This window comes from Falco biarmicus, chromosome 1, assembly GCF_023638135.1.
Source record: "Falco biarmicus isolate bFalBia1 chromosome 1, bFalBia1.pri, whole genome shotgun sequence".
NCBI classification, from domain to species: Eukaryota; Metazoa; Chordata; class Aves; order Falconiformes; family Falconidae; genus Falco; species Falco biarmicus.
The window spans coordinates 83,200,915-83,217,492 of NC_079288.1; the positions used below are offsets into that span (position 1 = coordinate 83,200,915).

Genomic DNA, 16,578 nt, shown 5'->3' on the forward strand with positions numbered 1-16,578 from the left:
ACTGGTTTGCTTGTGCTGCGGCACTGGGTGAAGGAAGGGCTGATGTGTTCTTCACCTTCACAGTACACAGGCAACCAGGTTTGAGGAAGTAACTGGATGTCTGTGTCCAGTCAGCTTTGGTCCTGCTGCTTGGACACCTAGAGCAAGGTGCATCAGTCATTACACAGCCTAGGGCATCCCTGAAGGACAGGCCCCATTTTCAGGCAGCACGTTATTCACTTGCTTCAAGATCCCCCTGCATCACAGGCTTTGTAACATGTTGTGTCCCTCAGGTCATGCGTGTCCAGACCGAGATGGAGCTGCGTATGTTCCAGCAGAATGAGTTCATGTATTACAAGATGAGGGAAGCTGCCCTCAAAAACCAAAAGATTCAAGTCATGCCTGAACCCAGCAATGAGACCTCACCAAGCCTCTTCCACAAGAAGGAATAAACCCAAAGCTTGACACAAATTCACGTGTCACTTGTGACACCTCCAAAAATTGGGAATGTGATAAAGGAATGCGATATATCCATAAGGATTGTTTCCAGTGGCACCAGTCTGACAGCATGGACCTGCTGGAGGAGACTCCTAAAATATCTTCAGAGGGCTCAAAGTAGAAGAGATCTTGGCAGAAATAACACCCTTTTTTTCCACTGGCATTAAAAATCAAAACAAAAAAAGCTGTTATAAAATTATTTACGTTTGTATTGAAAGCCTGTTTCTCTCTTTACAATCCTGAGGCTGAAGTCCTTGTTTAATTTTAATTGATTCTTTCCTAAGTGTTTTTTTTCCTATCAGGTCCTTCTGATGACGTAATTTCTTTCCAGTGATGCCCATGAGTGGTTGACTGAGGGATGGTAGAAGTGGGAAGCTGGTTACAGAAAGTGTCATGTATGCCTGTGGGCACTGAGTGCAAACAGAGTAAGACCCACAGATGGTGTTCTGTGTAAAGTGGTGTTTTTCTGATGAAAAACTGCTGAAAAATTATTCTGCAGCTGACATGGGTGCAACATCCAACTGTGGGCACTTTGCAAGCGAGACTAAGTGGAATTACTTCATCAGGATAAATTAATCAGGGTAAATTAGTCTCCTTAGTTAAAAATCAGAAAATGTCTGCAATGATGGCAGCAGATGGACATGAGTCTGTGCCAGAAACCAGTTGTGCTGATGTGATGCACTGGCTGTGTGGATTGCTCTAACTGAACAAGTGGTTTCCAGGGAGGGCAATCCACCTTTGCTCACCTTCAAGGTGAGCTGGGGCTCTGATGCCTTTCAGCGCCTGCCTTTCAGCTTAGACAGGTGCTTAATCAATTTTGCACCGAGCAAAAAAGGGGTAGTCCATGGATCAGCTGCCAGTGGACAGCCAACGGACCTAAGGAAAAGTCTAAAGGCAATGGTTGGATTTCTAGATAAAAAAACGTCTGCCCATCTGTCTTGATGTCAAACTGGTTTGCTCCAGACCTCCAGTGGCAGCCAAGAGATGAAAAGGGATGGTCTGTTCAAGAATCCTCCACCTGCTCCTCAGCAGAATAGCAAGAAAACAAAGCCAGGGCTTTTCCTCTTCGACATTTCTCAGTGATTTTGCTGGTGTTTCTCCAGATCTGAGTTCACTGGAGACCAACATCTGCTTTTTAGGTGCTGTTGGTCTAAGCCCTTCCATTTGTCCATGAGTTTCCCACCTGATGCCCAGCGTGACAATCCATATTAGTTCAGTTCTTAGTATGGGGATCTATGTCAACCTGTGATATGAAAACCTTCCCTGAGAAGAGGGGAGTCCTGGGAGAGATGCATGTGAGGTAAAATTTTCCCTTCAGGGGCCTGTCTTAGGGTTGCAGGAGGAGGTGGTGTTGTCCTAACACCCTGATCAGCTTTGAGAGGTTGTGGGAACATTATCCCAGCTAGGTGTATCCCACCAGCCCTATACCCGTTTCTCAGTGATGATTCCCAGTCATTGTCCTAGCAAAAGGCTTGGAAAAGGCAGCTAAGAAGGAAGAGTTTCCTCTCCTGTGTGAATCAGAAAGCCACATCTCCATCCAGCCTGCTGTGCCAAGCAAGAGTGTAGGAGATGATTTCGGTGCTCCTTCTGTGTCTACACTGTGAACAACCAGTGCCTTTCTCCTGCCAGGAGAACCCCCCCTGTATTTCACCCTGGAAGAACTGTTCAATTCAATTTGTCGGGAGTGGTCTGGGGTGAAACACACTCTGGACACCTGAAGGCTGCCTGGGGCCCTCCTGCTGGTGGGAGAGGATGGCGAGATGGGGATGGGGTGGTCAGAGCCTGTAGGGCTGGATCCTGTTGAGGAGGTGTGAGGATGAAGGTGTTGGGACACCTGAACTGCCCCCATGCTGGTTGCTTCCCCAAAGCAAGTTTCTAGCCCGGATCACTGACATTTCCTTGAGCACACCTAAACCACCCCATCCTTTGTCCCTGCCAGTCACCTTGTCACTTTGGCCATGTTTGCAAGAACAGAGAACAGAGCCCTTTCCCTGCCCAGTGCTCTTCCATTCACCCAGCCAGAGCAGCTGTGGGTGCACGACCCACTGGGACATCCCCAGCAGGATGCTGGCACCTGTCCCCAGGAAGGGGCTGGAACAGTGCTCGCCAGCATGGAGCACGTCTCAGAGGGTCACTCAACGGCTCTGAGCCTGTGCCCTAAGCCTGGCTCCAGCACAGCCTTGGATCAGCCTGTTGCCCAGTTTCTACCAGGGCTTCTGTGAGTTTTGGTGACTGGCGTCTCTTTATAGTAACAGTGAAGTGGTTGATGATAATGAAGAGGCCTTTAGTACAAATTTTACTTTAATGGACACATTTTACACAGTAAAATGATTAACATGCACAGGATTTCTAGATTCTTTTGCTGACTCTCTTGTAGGTGAGGTCTCCCATGCTCAGTGTCTGAAAAACAAATGGAGAGTGTTAGCTTTTCATGGTTTATAGCTCCAAACTCTCCTTGGAAAGGATCTGGTTTTGTAAAACAAAACAGGACTGGTCCCCAGTCTATCTCCTATAAACTGAATTATCAAAGCTTCATGAATACCCCAAAGCAGGTAGGGATAATCTGGCATCCCTCAACTCTGATCAGTTTGCTGCACCTCTCTTTTAAATTAAAAGTCCCAGGCCCAGACACATACCTATGCCTCTGGGTGGGTGAGAACATGCCCTCATTACAGGAAACTGATCAGAAATGCCTACTAGGGTCTTAAAGAGTACATTTTGTGTCGGACTGTAATGGAAAGCTGCCTTCAGTGACTGGCCAGTTTATCAACTTTGGCTGCAGTGCAAGCCTGTACTCATCTCCAGCACCTCCCTAAACTCCCCAGCATCTCTGAGGGCTTTCCAGGGCCAGATCCCTGAAGGCAGCTGTGTGCACCATCACCCTAACCGTTGCCCTTCTCTTCTACACTTACATTGGTGATGGTGTCTCCGTTGAGTTCGGTGACAGATTTCAGCCCTTTCAGGTTTGCGATCAGTTTATTACCCTCCATCTGAAAAGTAGCCTAGTAGGGAGGAGACAGACACATTCATGTTATTGCTGGAGACCATCTTACCCCCTGCATTTTGTCCCTCCCCTTCCGTACTGAGTTGTCACCACCCCCCTTGCAAGCTGTTTGGAGCAAGCTGCTCCCCTGGTGACTTTGGCTTTCCTGGGAGGAGGAGGAGAGAGTGTTGTGCTGGTGGTGACTATAACACAAGAAGGGTACGCATGTTTACTTTGGCCTTGATAGGAATGTGGGTTTGCCACCATACCTACCTCTTTCCCCTTCAAACTGAGACTCGCTCATGGCTGTCAGATGCCAGATCAGGGATCCTTGGCATCCCTTGGCATCACACAAATACATGATTTTTGGGGCAGAAGAAGGAATGCTCTTTACACTGCCAGTGCTGGTGCCTCCGTGCAGCTCTGATGTTCTATGGGGCAGCTCATTGTGCAGCACTCAGACCAAGAGGAGCTGCATGTCTCCAGGGAGAGGACTGCAGAGCCACCGGAGCTGGGCCAGGGCATGCCCTGTTGTCTCCTCTCCACCACCCACTCACGGCACATTGCTGCAGCAAGCTCCTTTGGGGAGCTGATTGAAAGCATGGGGCTGGGGGAGGTTCAGTCCATGTGGGAAACTGCTTAAGGATCTTTCAGAAAGTCATGGCTGGAAAGATCTCAGAGGGACAGGCACATCTGCTGAGGCTCTGCCCCGCAGGAGCTGCACATCTAAAAAGGCTACAGAGAGCACCAGCACCCCCAGGGCAGCTATCACTGGTCATTGAAATTACTCAGATAAATAAGCCAGCAAAAAACATTTCTGTTTATCTGCCTGTTCAGCTGTAAGATGTGTTCATTTGGCCTTGAGTTGCTAATTTACAGAGGGTAAAACTCTTCTAATAGCCATTTCCCCCTAGTTTATGCACAATGGGCTTCAGTGATGCTGCGAAGTCTGATACAGCCAGTACAGCTCTCAGAGCCTGATTCAGTGGGTAATTTCTTTGGTGATCATCCCTCCTGCTTTCAAAACTCCCTGCAATATCATCTTCTCCTGAGGTAAAGGTGAGAAGCAATATTTGCCAGTGGCACTGTCTTGACGTTTTAGGAACCATTGGAAACTAACATCAAGGAACAGGAGCTGACCCAATTTCAAGGGTGATAAATCCTCTCCTTGCCAAATCATCTCACCCAGTGTAAACAGAAGCAATGCAAAAGGCTAGCAGACAAGCTAACAGCTGCCAGGACTTAAAAAGACAGATTGGTTGGTTTATGATTAATTGGCTGACTTTCCTGCACTACCTTTTAAGTCAACAAAATGAACGTGGGAGTATGTTTTGTGTTGCAACATGACAGAAAGTCAAGCCCTTTTTCACCTCAAATCTTTCAGACCTTTTGTTCTCAGAAAAATTTACCAAAACATCTCTATCTCCCTTTTCCAAATGGGCTATTAAAACACTAGCTTCCAGTGTTTTCCAAACTGGCTATTAAAATAGCTTTAGAAATGCAAGGCTTCATCTCTAGAAGTGCTGGTTGGGAAGCTTGTTTTGTAAAAGCAAATAGGGGAGGTGGGAATTTCAGAGTCTTGGGCTCTGAGTTGCTCAGGAAGGTGGCTCAGAAATGGACCAACACTTTCAGAAATGTGTCCCTAAGAGACTTGCTGGGGGCCTGCAGGGAGCAGGGCAGCAGGTGTCACATCTGCAGACTTGGTTTCAGCGGTTAGTCCCTTACCATCATATTAAATCATGCATGCAAACTGTGAGAGGTAGAACCAGGCAATTACCCAGATCTTTTCCCTGTGTCAGCTTTAGCACCCATGGTCTGGTCATTCCCTTTGCTTAAGTGTGGAGGAGATGGCTAGAAAGGAAATTTGAAGTCCCTGACCCCTGCAGCCCCAGCAAAGGAAGAGCTGATCTCTCACCTTGACTTTCTCTCCCGTCAGCATCTCTACCTCGCACTCCTCCCCAATGGTGAACTCGTTGTGCAGCACTTTGGAGCCAGTGGTCACAGTAATCTTGAACTTTTTTCCATCCTGCACGATTTCTGAGATGCTCTTGATGTCCTTGCCCTTCTGGATCTGTTCATCGGGAAGCCCTGCCCAGGAACAAGAGGCGTTAGATGGACCTTGGAGACATTGGTGGGCAGATTGCTGCTGCTGAATGAACGTGGTGGCATTTGGTGACCCACGGCTGGGAAGATTTCTATTCCAGTGTGGAAGAACCCTGCAATGACGATGGTTCCCCAAGGGCCACATGGACCTGCATCTGCTGGGGATGAAGAATAACAAATGCTGTCATCCTGGGTTTTCTGTGGAACTAGACATCTCCCTTGTCTTGCTGACCTGGCTGGGAGCAGAACAGCTACCTCCCTAGCTAAGCAACAGATGGAAAGGAAAAATCCTGTTTTCCTTCCTTCACTGAGAGTCAAGCAGAGAAAATACAATAAATTGAGGCAGAATGAAGGAACCAAGTGTTTTTCTAATGAAATTTAGGTCCCTCAGAACCAGAAGACTAAAGTCTTCTCCCAAAGCCCAAAGCTGATCTGACAGGTAGAGTCTGCCCAGCACATAACTGTGCAGAAGTAGTGCAAAGCTTCCTGAATCCTTGCAGGAGCATGTTCCCTGGCACAGACACTGGTGGAAATCTAGCTAGCCACACTCATCATTAAGCATTTAAATAACCCAACTATTTTTCTGTTGAATGGTGGAATTCGGGTCTTTGCAGCATCGCCAAGCAGCAGCACAGTGGGCTGAGCAATGTCCTATTTGCCCTCAAATTTCACAGCCTGACGGAGCAGATCTGCAGTGGCCCTAAGCCACCAAGGTACCACTGGCTTGTCGTGTGTGTGCAGCACTTTGCCACCCTGGCCCATGTTTGCAGAGCCTGCTGGGACCATAAAATTTCACGCAGCATCTCTTGACCTCCAGCCCCCATCCAGAGAGAAGCTTTCTCTTCTATTTTGATATCACATCTCCACGTGCATACTGTTAAAAAAACCCAACAATTGCAAGATGACAGGCAGAAATAGGAAATCCAAGAGCTACTGTCAATCTACATCATCAGTACATCAGCACAGTTAAGACACCCAAACACCAGTGCAAAGCAGGACAGAGCACATGCAGGCACTTACCAAGGGCTTTCATAAAAGGCTCAAAGTTTTCATGGGACTGGAGTTCATACTTTCCAGTGAAGTTCATGATGGAAAGGCTCTCTGTGCTCCCAACACAAGAGAAGGTGCCTTGCTGGTAAGCAGAGCTTGGTTTTATAAGGTCCTTTTGCCTTAAAAGTTGGTCAGAGGTAAGATGATGTAATTCTTTTATGGCCATGTTCAAACATTAACATAAAACTGGGCAATGGTCAGTGATAAACTGTACATTTTACAGACCTTGATTTACAACGTGGGGGTAGGAAAAACCCCATGAACCCACTTTATAGAAGTAGCAACGTGGCATCCATAAACAAATGATTAAAAAAGGAAATGTGCAAAGAGATTAATTATCAGAAGAATGAGCCGACCCATCTGATCAGCCTGCAGTCCAGAAGCACACATCTGGGAGAGGAGAAAGCAGTAAAAGATTCTGGTGTCTCCTGGAGCTAACACCAGTGGGGTTTCTACTTACTGATGTGTGAATGCTGGGTCTTTAGCACTGGCATGAAGAGTAGTGGCTGCATGCTGGCAGGGACTAACCTGCTCACTCCTTCAGATGCCTCACAGTCCTCTGTGAAGGTGGGTTTGGGTGTGACAGAGATGTAGCAGTAGTGACAAGATCATCACTGCCCCCTAAGGAAAAAACACAAGTCAAAATCAAATCCTGGACTTGACCTGGCCCATCCTGAAGACTGCAGTTTAATTCAGACTCCATCACTATGGCCTTGCCTCCAAGAAACGGGATTCGTGTGGATAGATGGACTGGTGCCATTAGGGATCTCCCAAGGCTATTGCCAGGAGCCACCATTAAAACCCCCTTTCCTTTCCTTTCCCCAGAAGAGCCACAGTCACTCGTGTACCGAAGGAGCATTCTGTCCCTCGGAGCTGTGTTTCTCCCAAATGCCACCCCAGCCGTAGGGCCAGTGGCAGCCTCCGAGCTCAGCCCAACTCCCCCCTCCAAAACAGGACTCAGGGCTGGGCTCCTCTCCCGGTGCAGTCCCTTGGCTGTGCATCCCATGTTGCTGCACTGCGTCTGAACACCCACATCCTCTGGATCTGGACTCCCAGGCTCAGCTCCCATCTCATCCTCTGCCAGTGTGAACTCCTCCTCCTCCAGTCACCAGCTCAGGGATTTTTCCCCTTTTCACTCACATGCCTTCTCCTTTTTGCAGTTCTTCCATTCTGCCTTCCTATAGCATCTTTGGCCTTTTTAAAAGTGAAATCATGGATAAGCGTGAAAAAAACCTGCCTCCTTCCAGTCTGGAGATTGCTGTCTGAGCCCTCTGCAGCTGCCTGTCCAGCTGCTGCCAGCTCAGCTGGGGCTGCCACCCACCTGCAATGCAGTGGTGCAGTGACACTGCCTGCACTGCATCCAGCTTCACTTTCTGGTTAATTAGTATAGGCAGCATCTGCCTGGTGAGGCAGGAGAGAGAAAACCTCTGCTAGTGGTGTGAGCAGTGGGTGAGGTTGGCTGGGGGGTGCGTCTGTAGGGGACATCACCCCTCTGCACCACGGAGGGGCCAGGCAGGTTCAGAGCACTCATGGGGGCAGGGCGGGGGTTGGTTCAGCAATTTCTCCAAACAGCTTTTCAGCCTTTTTCCCTTTTATCCCCCGCTTCCCAGCAGGGATGTCACTTTAGGAACTGCATTTTGGTTTTTCCCCTGCCCTTGGGTGAATATCCCAGGGTCACGCAGGGCTGCATTACAACATGTCCCTTTTCAGTGTCTTCTTCATGGGGATGGTGGTGACTGACCTCTGGCTGGGTCCTGGCAGCAGCCAGAGCTGGCAGCTCCCTGCGTCCCACCAGGTCATGGCCTCTGGCCGTGGGCCACCTGGAAGTACCTGTGTGTCTCCCATGCATTCGTGCCCTTGGACCTCTGGCGGCTCCTCCAGGCAATTCGGGTCCCCTCTCTTTGCATGATGGGAGATTCAGACTTGAAAGAACACCTGAATATTTCTCTATGTATATCTGACTCATTCCAGAGCCCAGAGCTTCTGATGCACTGTGGGGTGATCACCATGGGAAAGCCCCAGCTCTGCACAGCTCACCATCATCCACTAGAGCAGCCTGGAATTGTTTTTCATTCATTTTACAGTGAGATGCACTCCTAGAGCAGCCATGCCTGACCACATCGCACTGCCGGGGAGGATGCCCCGTTGTCACCCAGTTCCATGTGCAGGCTAGGGAGAAGGGGTAGCCCCTAAGTCATAGGGAGAGACCTGTCTCAGGTAACCTCAGCCACGTCCAGTGCAATGAATACCTCTGAGCTGATGTCTAGATAAATCGAAAAATCGGAGAAACACATCATGAGTAGTGTCCCAGGGCTGCCTACCCACCCCTGGCCTCTCCAAAACAAGCTTTCATGTCCAGGGCATTTGTAAATGTTTCATGTTATCCAAGATGAATTCAATTTTAGGTGCTTGAAGGAGTACCTTGTTTTCCTTGGCCTCCGAGGAAGCCTGACATCTCCATCACCACAGACTTCCCAGGCCCATCATCTCCCTGGGAGACCCATGCCAGCTTGAAGGGGGATACAGCCACCAAGCTAATGAGACCTGAGCCTAAAACAGGATTTGGAAAAGCCCACCAGGTTTTATCCCACAAACTTCTAAATGGTTAGCATGCCTAACCTGGGCAGCTAAACCACTTAGAAAACCACTAGAAATTGGGTGAGAACTCCCCCTGGGCAGGCCAGGCTCCTAAGGTCTGGATGTCACCCATCAAATATTAAAAAGGGAATATAATTGTTCAGGACTTCCTTGGTAATTGGGCAGAAATTGCTTGAGTAGCTGGCAGAAATGGACAATTCATGAGAGAATTCACCCCATTTGGGACCCAAGTTGTTCTCTGCAGGTATCCTCTCCTCTTCTACTTAGTGTGGATAGATATAACAGCTTTGGTGAGTTGGATAAACGTGGACAATGAATCATTGCTTGCAAGCTTGGAAATGCAACCAACTGGTTTTTTAATCAATGATCAAAAAGAAAACCTCTTTGTTTTGTCTGCAAGTCTCTGTTGGACTTGCGTTCTTTTATTTCCCCCAGCAAAGAAATACAGAAGTTCTTATAAAAAAAGAAGAAACTCTTACTGAATGAAATTTGGCCAAGGTAATTATTATCTAGCCAGGTCTGCTGAGCAAACGGCAGGTGAGATAAATTTAATCTCAATAGCAAAGTTCAGAATACTTGAACATCTCCCCACCAGAATAGAGGATCTTTTAAAACACAACATCACTTTAACTTTCCAGGGCCAAGAAAATGCACCTGATTTACATGAACACAAGACAGAGTCAGTTGACCATTTAATTAAAATTAAATCCATACCCTAAAACCTGGACCTGTTTTGCAGAGAGAGGAAAGGCATGCATCATTTTCAAAAACTACTGAGAAAGCTACCTCTTGAGGGAAGCCAGCAAGTACTTTAAGTAGCTTTGGAAATAAAGCGTAGGACATTAGAAGCTTGTCAGAAAAAAGGACACAAGTGTCTCATTTCTGCTTTTTGCACCTGAATCAAAGACACAGACATGCAAAACTTTTCAGCTTCCTCCTAGCCATGGAGGTATCCCAATGCTCTGTGTCCCAAGGTGATGAATCAGAGAAAAGCCGGTTGGGAGCGACCTCTGAAGGTCTCTGCTCAAAGCAAAAACATCACCACCACTGGATCAGCTCAGCCATAGCTTTGGCCAAATCTCAAAAACCACCTCCTCTGACTCTCTGGGTACCCATCCTGGGGCTGCACCACTCACCTCTTGAAGAAGAGGTGCTCAGCCCAAACCTCATGTTATAACATCCGTCATAATCAAGAATAGTTTGGCCCCATCATCTCTGTAGCTGCCTGTGGGGCAGTTGCAGGCTGTTCTCACCTTCCCTCAACCCCTCCCTGGGATTCCCAGTCCTGGCTCCCACTTCCACTCAGTGTCTGCCAGGGCACTGGGGAACCACCCTCCTATGTGCACTGCCTCATGGCAATTTGGATGTTATGGTGGGGAATGGGATTTTGAGTCTCAGGGCTCCTGAAACTAAAACTGTTATTGAAGTTCTGAACTAGGAAAATGACTTTACAGCTGGAGCACCATGTGGGGAGAGGCATTTTGCTGTGAAGGTCTGGGAATGTCTGCATGCATTTTGCCTCTATCTCCTCTCTCGCTTTTCTTATCTATCCCACCAGTGATTCCCTAGACTCCGTGAAGCTGTGGTTTCACCTCAGTGCTTTGGGAAGCTGGGACTGGGCTGTACGCTAGGATTCTTTTAGCTCAAATGTGGAAGGCTACAAGCCGGGCTTTTGATGATTCAGTTATGGATTTCTCTAGTGCAAATCCGGCCATTTTTTTAAGACCTTGGTCACAACGTTGCTAATCAGAGATCCCCAGGTGGGCTTCCCTCTGCCTCAACCTGTGTTGCTTGGGTCACCCGTATTTCTGCTGTGTTTGTACTTGGGAACTTGGTCTGCTGTCCAGGCTTCACATCTTTGGTCTGATTATTTTTAACCTCCAGGAACAAAGTTTTTTTCAGCAGGCCACATGGCTGCATTGCTGCAGAAGGTTGGATGGGATGGGAAAAGATGCTGCTGCTGCCATGAACTGTCTGTTCCTCTTGGTTTCCACCAAGTTTTCATTGTGCTGCATTACCAAGATAGAAATGAGATGAAATAAAGCACCTTTCCCAAAATTTTCTTTTTAAAATGGCCGTGGCAGTCTCCTGGAGGCTGGCTCCCTCCAAGCTGTAACTTCCAAGCTGTAGACATGCAAGCGCCAGTTCATATTGATTTAGATTAGATGTGCCATTATCAGAGCCTTGATAAAACTGTTGAAAACGGCGGCTTTACCAGAGCACTGCTGCTCAATAAAGGCTTTCATTAATGCCAAAATTCAGTGATGGGCAGCCCTCAGTCCTTGTTGTTGTATTACAAAGGTCCCAAAGGGAGCAAAGGCTCAGTATTGCTTCTCCAAGGGCAAGGCAGCAGTTGCACTGATAGTATGAGACCTATCGCTGACTTAGCTTTGATTGCCAACAATCACCTGGGGAGCAAAGCTTACAGAAGAGCTGGCCTTTGCTGTTGGGGGTCTTGCTTTATAGCAGGAATAAAGCTGCTGGCTGTGCCACTTGCCTTATCTCAAACATTGCAGTGCTGTTGCCTCTCTCCCGGCACATGGACCCCTGCTCATGTCCTCGGAGGACATGTATTGTCCTTGCAGTTTGGCCTTTGGTGGGATGAGGCTGCCCTCCATCCCACCACCCAGCTGATGGAGTCAGGGGACAAGGACTGAAAATGGTTCTCTGCTTATGGAGCTAGTTTGTGCTGGGGCAGGGAAAGAAAATGTTGGGAAAGAAATGGAGCTGTTAGCAGTTAACATTCTTGAGTGAGGAGGGTCTGGAAGAGTCCCCCAGAGTACAGCCAGTGAACATTTAACCAATGCAAATGTGCTTCATCCCACAGTGTCTGCAGTGCAGATGTCTCCATCTGATCTAGATACATGAAAAGCCCCCGAAACACAGTGAGGATAAATAAACCTTTGCCTGACCAAGTGGAGACTTGCATGTTGGGATGCAAAGAACAGCAGCCTCCAAGCGCCTGCTGGTGGTCAGATGAATTCCAGTCCTGGAGGGACACCTGGCTGTTGCTGTGGGACTGCGCTCACCTCTCCAGCTGGCTTGTGCTGGCCTCGATCCTGAGTTATGAAGCATAGCAGCTCACTTAATGACTGCTCACAGTGGGTTGCAGCTAATTAGTCAAGGAGAGCTTCTCAGGCCCATATAGGCACGAGGAGGAGCCTGTGCACCTGCGTGCCCTACTGTTTGCACGAGCCCCAGTGTGAAACTCATCTCACCACCACACACATGCACTGTATGAATGTCCTGTTCCCTGAAATGGCTTTTCATAAATGTAATATCACCATCAAAGCAATGGACTTGGTGTCCCACACCCATGATATCTAGTGGAGCCTCACACTCCAGGGTAATTGTCACCCTGGTATCTTAACTGCTCCAGAGTGCATGTGCAGATGTGCTGTGTGGAAGAACACTGTTCCCGCCTCTTTCTGAGCCAAATATATAACCACAGTTTATATTTAAAATAAAGGAAAGTCCAAAAAACCCCTCCCCAAGACCTTCCCTGGCAGATGGTGCTCCTTGGCTGGGGAAAGCGATGACACAAGAGCGATGCACCACCCAGAGGCTCAGTGCTGAGGCAGGACACTGCCACGAGGAGGGCAGAGAGGCTGTATGAAAGCATCTGAGTTTTCATCAGGTTCACAGCCAGGGAGATGCTCCGTGGGAAACAGCCATGGTGCCAGCAAGGCCAGAGCTGTGGGCAAAGTCCATGATTGCCGCTGTGCATGTCCTGCTTGGTGCTGCTCCCGTGTTTGCTAGAGTCAAAGCACCTCCCTGAGCAGGATACCCAGTATCCCAGTTTTGCACATAATAGAGCACACAGAGGCTGACTGATCTTCCCAAAGTCACCTGGAGAAGCTGATAAAGCAAACATGGTGTAACTGCTCAGCCTCCACAGCATCCTCCTTGCTGAGTCCCTAGTGGGTGCTCATAGAGCCCATGTCCTATGGGACTGCAGTTTTTGAGATGGAATTTGGTTGTGCGGTTTAATGTAAACCTTGGCATAGTAGGACCAGATTGCACAATCTTCTCCAAGTAACAGCATTTTCAACATCCCACAGCGGAAGCCAGAGCTGCCCAATCCCATCCTCATGCTCCCTTTCTGCTTTGTCTTTACGAGTGGGTCCTGCACTTTGGTCTACAAGACCCAAACCACAACACGAGTGTCCTTGAGCTTGTTGTGAAACACCTCGTGGTGAGGAAAGAGCGTGTCACCCAGCCGTGGGGAAAGGGCTGATGTGCTGGCAGCTCCTTGCCCTGCAAAATCACCAGAGGTGGAGGTGGAAAAGCGTGTGTGGAGGTGACAAGAGGTGCTGTCCCATGTGGAAATCCTATCTCATGTCAACTGAGATACTGGCAATTTGTATCAGGTTTAGAAAGCCGGAAAAAGAGCCACATTTGCTGTAACAAAGGGGCAGCTTCATGCCCTTCCATTTCCAGTTGTACATTTCTGCCTTTTATCTCCTTGACATGAGGCTCAAACAAATCATTCTGGGTGCATGTTTGCTGGTGCAGCTGCAGTCACTCTGCAGGCTTCCCTAACTCCCTTCCTGCTATAGATCTCTGAACCTCACCAACATGTGGGTCTGCCTATGAGAAGGCAGAACCAAAATAGTTTGATTTCTGGCCAAAACCTTCCAGTTTTTACCTGGAATGTCCCTCTTTGCGAAAGTTCATACCTCTGTGTGTGAGAGGGCACGGCACACATAACTTCTTCACCACCTCCCAGTGACAAGCTCGGTTTTTTTCAGCCCACATAACACACTTCCCACTGGGATGGACTGTGTATGGGGTAGTAAATGGCACCGCAACCCCGACGACATCGTCATCACCAGCTTATTGACCTTCCTGGTGTTGCTTGGGTCACTTCTAGGTCTGAAAGCTTTTGTTTCTGTATGGTTTTCAGACACCAGGCAGCTTGTGGGCAGAGACTGGGAGATATGGGGAGATTTTTGTGCTGCTCAGGCTTATGTGATGCTTTTTCATTAAATTTGGCATGTTCTGGTCCTGGCTGCGAGCTGGGGTCTTTCCCCTTTTCTGAGGGGACCCCCGAAGGGGAAAAGATTCTGCTGGAAAGAGGGGGGGAACCCCAGGACGGATCTCTGGGAGAAGAGGGGTGCCCACGAAGAACACCCTTCCCACCCCGACGGAACCGGCAGCGCCTCAGCCTCCTGCCGCAGCGCATCGCCCGCGCCTCCTCTTCCTCGGCTGCCAGCCCGGCCCTTCGCGGGGGCGTTCGCTGGCCGTTGCCGGGGGTGCCGGTGGGCTGGGGTGCCGGTGGGCTGGCTGGGCGCTGTGGCCCGGAAGGGGGAGGGGGAGGGGGGGCGGGGGGGGGCGGGGGGGGGCGGGCCCCCCGGGACGCGGGGCGCTGCCGCCACCTAGTGCCAGCGGGGCGGGCCGGCCCCGCGCTGCCCCCGGCCGGGACACGGACCCGCGGCCTTGCTCTCCTGGGGACACACAGCGCGCTGCTGCAGAAGGTGGGAAACTGCTCAGCGAACGCGGAGCTGGGAGCGTGGCAGGGATCCTTCAAATGCTGACGCTTTTATTTTTTATTTTTTTTCCGGAAAATTTGGAAATTTTCGGGGGACTTGCGCAGGAAAAAAAATTGGCTTGTCACTGCTGTATGTGCCCTTCTGCTTTCTCGGTCCTCGCCACGCTTTGGGATGTGTTTGGTAGGTGGAAAGGCTGAGGAACTTCCATCTGGAGGGATGCACAAAAAAAAAAAAAAGTTGGAAAAGTTTGACAGCAGCCTTAGCTGGGGTTTGCAAATACAGCTGATTTCTGCCATGTGAGTTCAAAGAGCACAAACTGCTCAGGAACAGACAAGGTCCAAAGAGGAAGTGCAAATCCCAACAGGAATAGAGAGGCACTGAGTAAGACCAAATTAATTAAAGGCTGTTACATTTTCCAGCTCTTGATGTGTTGCTGCAGTGGGTGAGCCCCAACAGGCTGGCGTGCAGCAGCACGGGCACTTTCTTCCCCTCCTTTCTCTTAAAATTCAAAACAATATTAAAGAAATGGTGCTGAGCTTGAATGCATGGAAATTGCAGGGCCAAGCATGGGAAAAGCCCCCTCAGAAAATGGCACAGTCATCCCGGTGCATGTCCCAGGTGCTTCCCCAGCGTTCTGTGCTCACCTGTGGCTACCACATAAGCAGTCCCTGCCATAGCATTAACGGATGACTTCGTTAGGCAGGACTATCAGTGCTGATAGGCCCAGGGCACAGGTAAAGCTGTGGCGATAGCCCTACTGCTATTTCTCTCTGTGAATGTAGAGCAGGAGGTATCCTAGTATAACCTATTTTTTTTTGCGGAGGTCCTGCATGCTCCCCGGAGGGGTGTAATGCTAAAGGGATCATCGATCTCATTGTAAGCTCTTCACTTGGGAAAAAGAAAAATAAATAGATGAATCAGTGAAGTTATCTCACACAGCTAATGCATGCATTAAAAGAATTATGCGTATGGTAAGCAAATGCCCAGAGACATAAAGTCCCATGGTGGTGGGAGTAGGTGAGGTCCCTTCGGGATGTGCTGGGTGACCCTTGTAAGGACAAACAGATGCACGTTGGTGATACTAAATTATTACGCTGGTAATAAAAACTATCAGCTTGTCCAACTTTTCCTGTGGGTTTGATCCTTTCCTCCTTCTAGCCTAAATTTGAACTAGGCTCAAAGTGTGCTCTGCCTCTGCGTGGGCAGAGACTGCTGCAAGGAAGGAAAATCCTGGATTCACCTCAGCACACTGTCATGGGAGAGGTTAGAGTAGAAAAGCCAGATCACGTATCCTGCAGCTTTTAGCATGTTCTTTATTTCTAGTTTTTCACTGTTTTGTCTAGAGAAGCTACTTGAAGGTTTTTGTGCCAGCTACCACTGGAGCGTGATGGGGAGCTAAGGCTCCATTTCGGGGACAATAGCCACTTGCCTCAGCTGGCCAGGTGACCCTGGAGGCTTTTGGTGACTTCAGGAATGGTCCTGGGGAGGTTTCACCACCAGTTTAAACCTGAGCCTTCCCTGAAGAGCAATATCCAGCACTGCTGCCTGTTTTTTCTAGTGCCTTGTGAAAGGACCTGGATGCAAATCTGGGAGCGGGACGGACCCCGATTACAGGGTCAGCGCCCCACTACATGCCAATGTGCTGTGAAGAGCTGGTGGCTGCACGTACAGGGACAGCCCTGGGGTCACAGCAGGTTTGGGTGGCTCAGGCTTCATCTTTGCAATGTAATCAGACATGTTGAACCCAGTGATCTCCCTACAGTGGGGAGATGCAGGCTGGTTAGGTGATATAATTTATATAATTACAGATAAGTAGCTCCCTTTCTAGCTAATTTCCTAGAGGTCATCAGAAAACGGAGACTATTAACAGTGCTC

The 16,578-nt window shown here is 49.0% G+C and overlaps 2 protein-coding genes across 4 annotated transcripts in view; one reads left to right on the top strand and one right to left on the bottom strand.

The window, feature by feature from the left end:
• The window catches only part of SMYD1 (SET and MYND domain containing 1), a 43,521-nt gene extending 42,807 nt beyond the window's left edge, over positions 1-714 (top strand). For all 3 annotated transcript variants that reach the window (XM_056354143.1, XM_056354128.1, XM_056354135.1), the window contains one exon: positions 273-714. In XM_056354143.1, coding sequence (XP_056210118.1) covers positions 273-431 — 159 coding nt within the window. In that variant the 3' untranslated portion in view covers positions 432-714. The remainder of the gene's footprint in view (positions 1-272) is intronic.
• Positions 715-2,760: 2,046 nt separating this feature from the next.
• On the bottom strand, positions 2,761-6,735 carry FABP1 (fatty acid binding protein 1). Its single transcript, XM_056326708.1, has 4 exons — positions 6,584-6,735; positions 5,376-5,548; positions 3,390-3,479; positions 2,761-2,877 (listed from the first exon to the last, which is right to left on the bottom strand). Exons 1-4 carry the CDS (start codon positions 6,648-6,650, stop codon positions 2,827-2,829), a joined length of 381 nt encoding a protein of 126 aa, XP_056182683.1. The 5' UTR covers positions 6,651-6,735; the 3' UTR covers positions 2,761-2,826.
• Between the last annotated feature and the right edge of the window lie 9,843 nt (positions 6,736-16,578).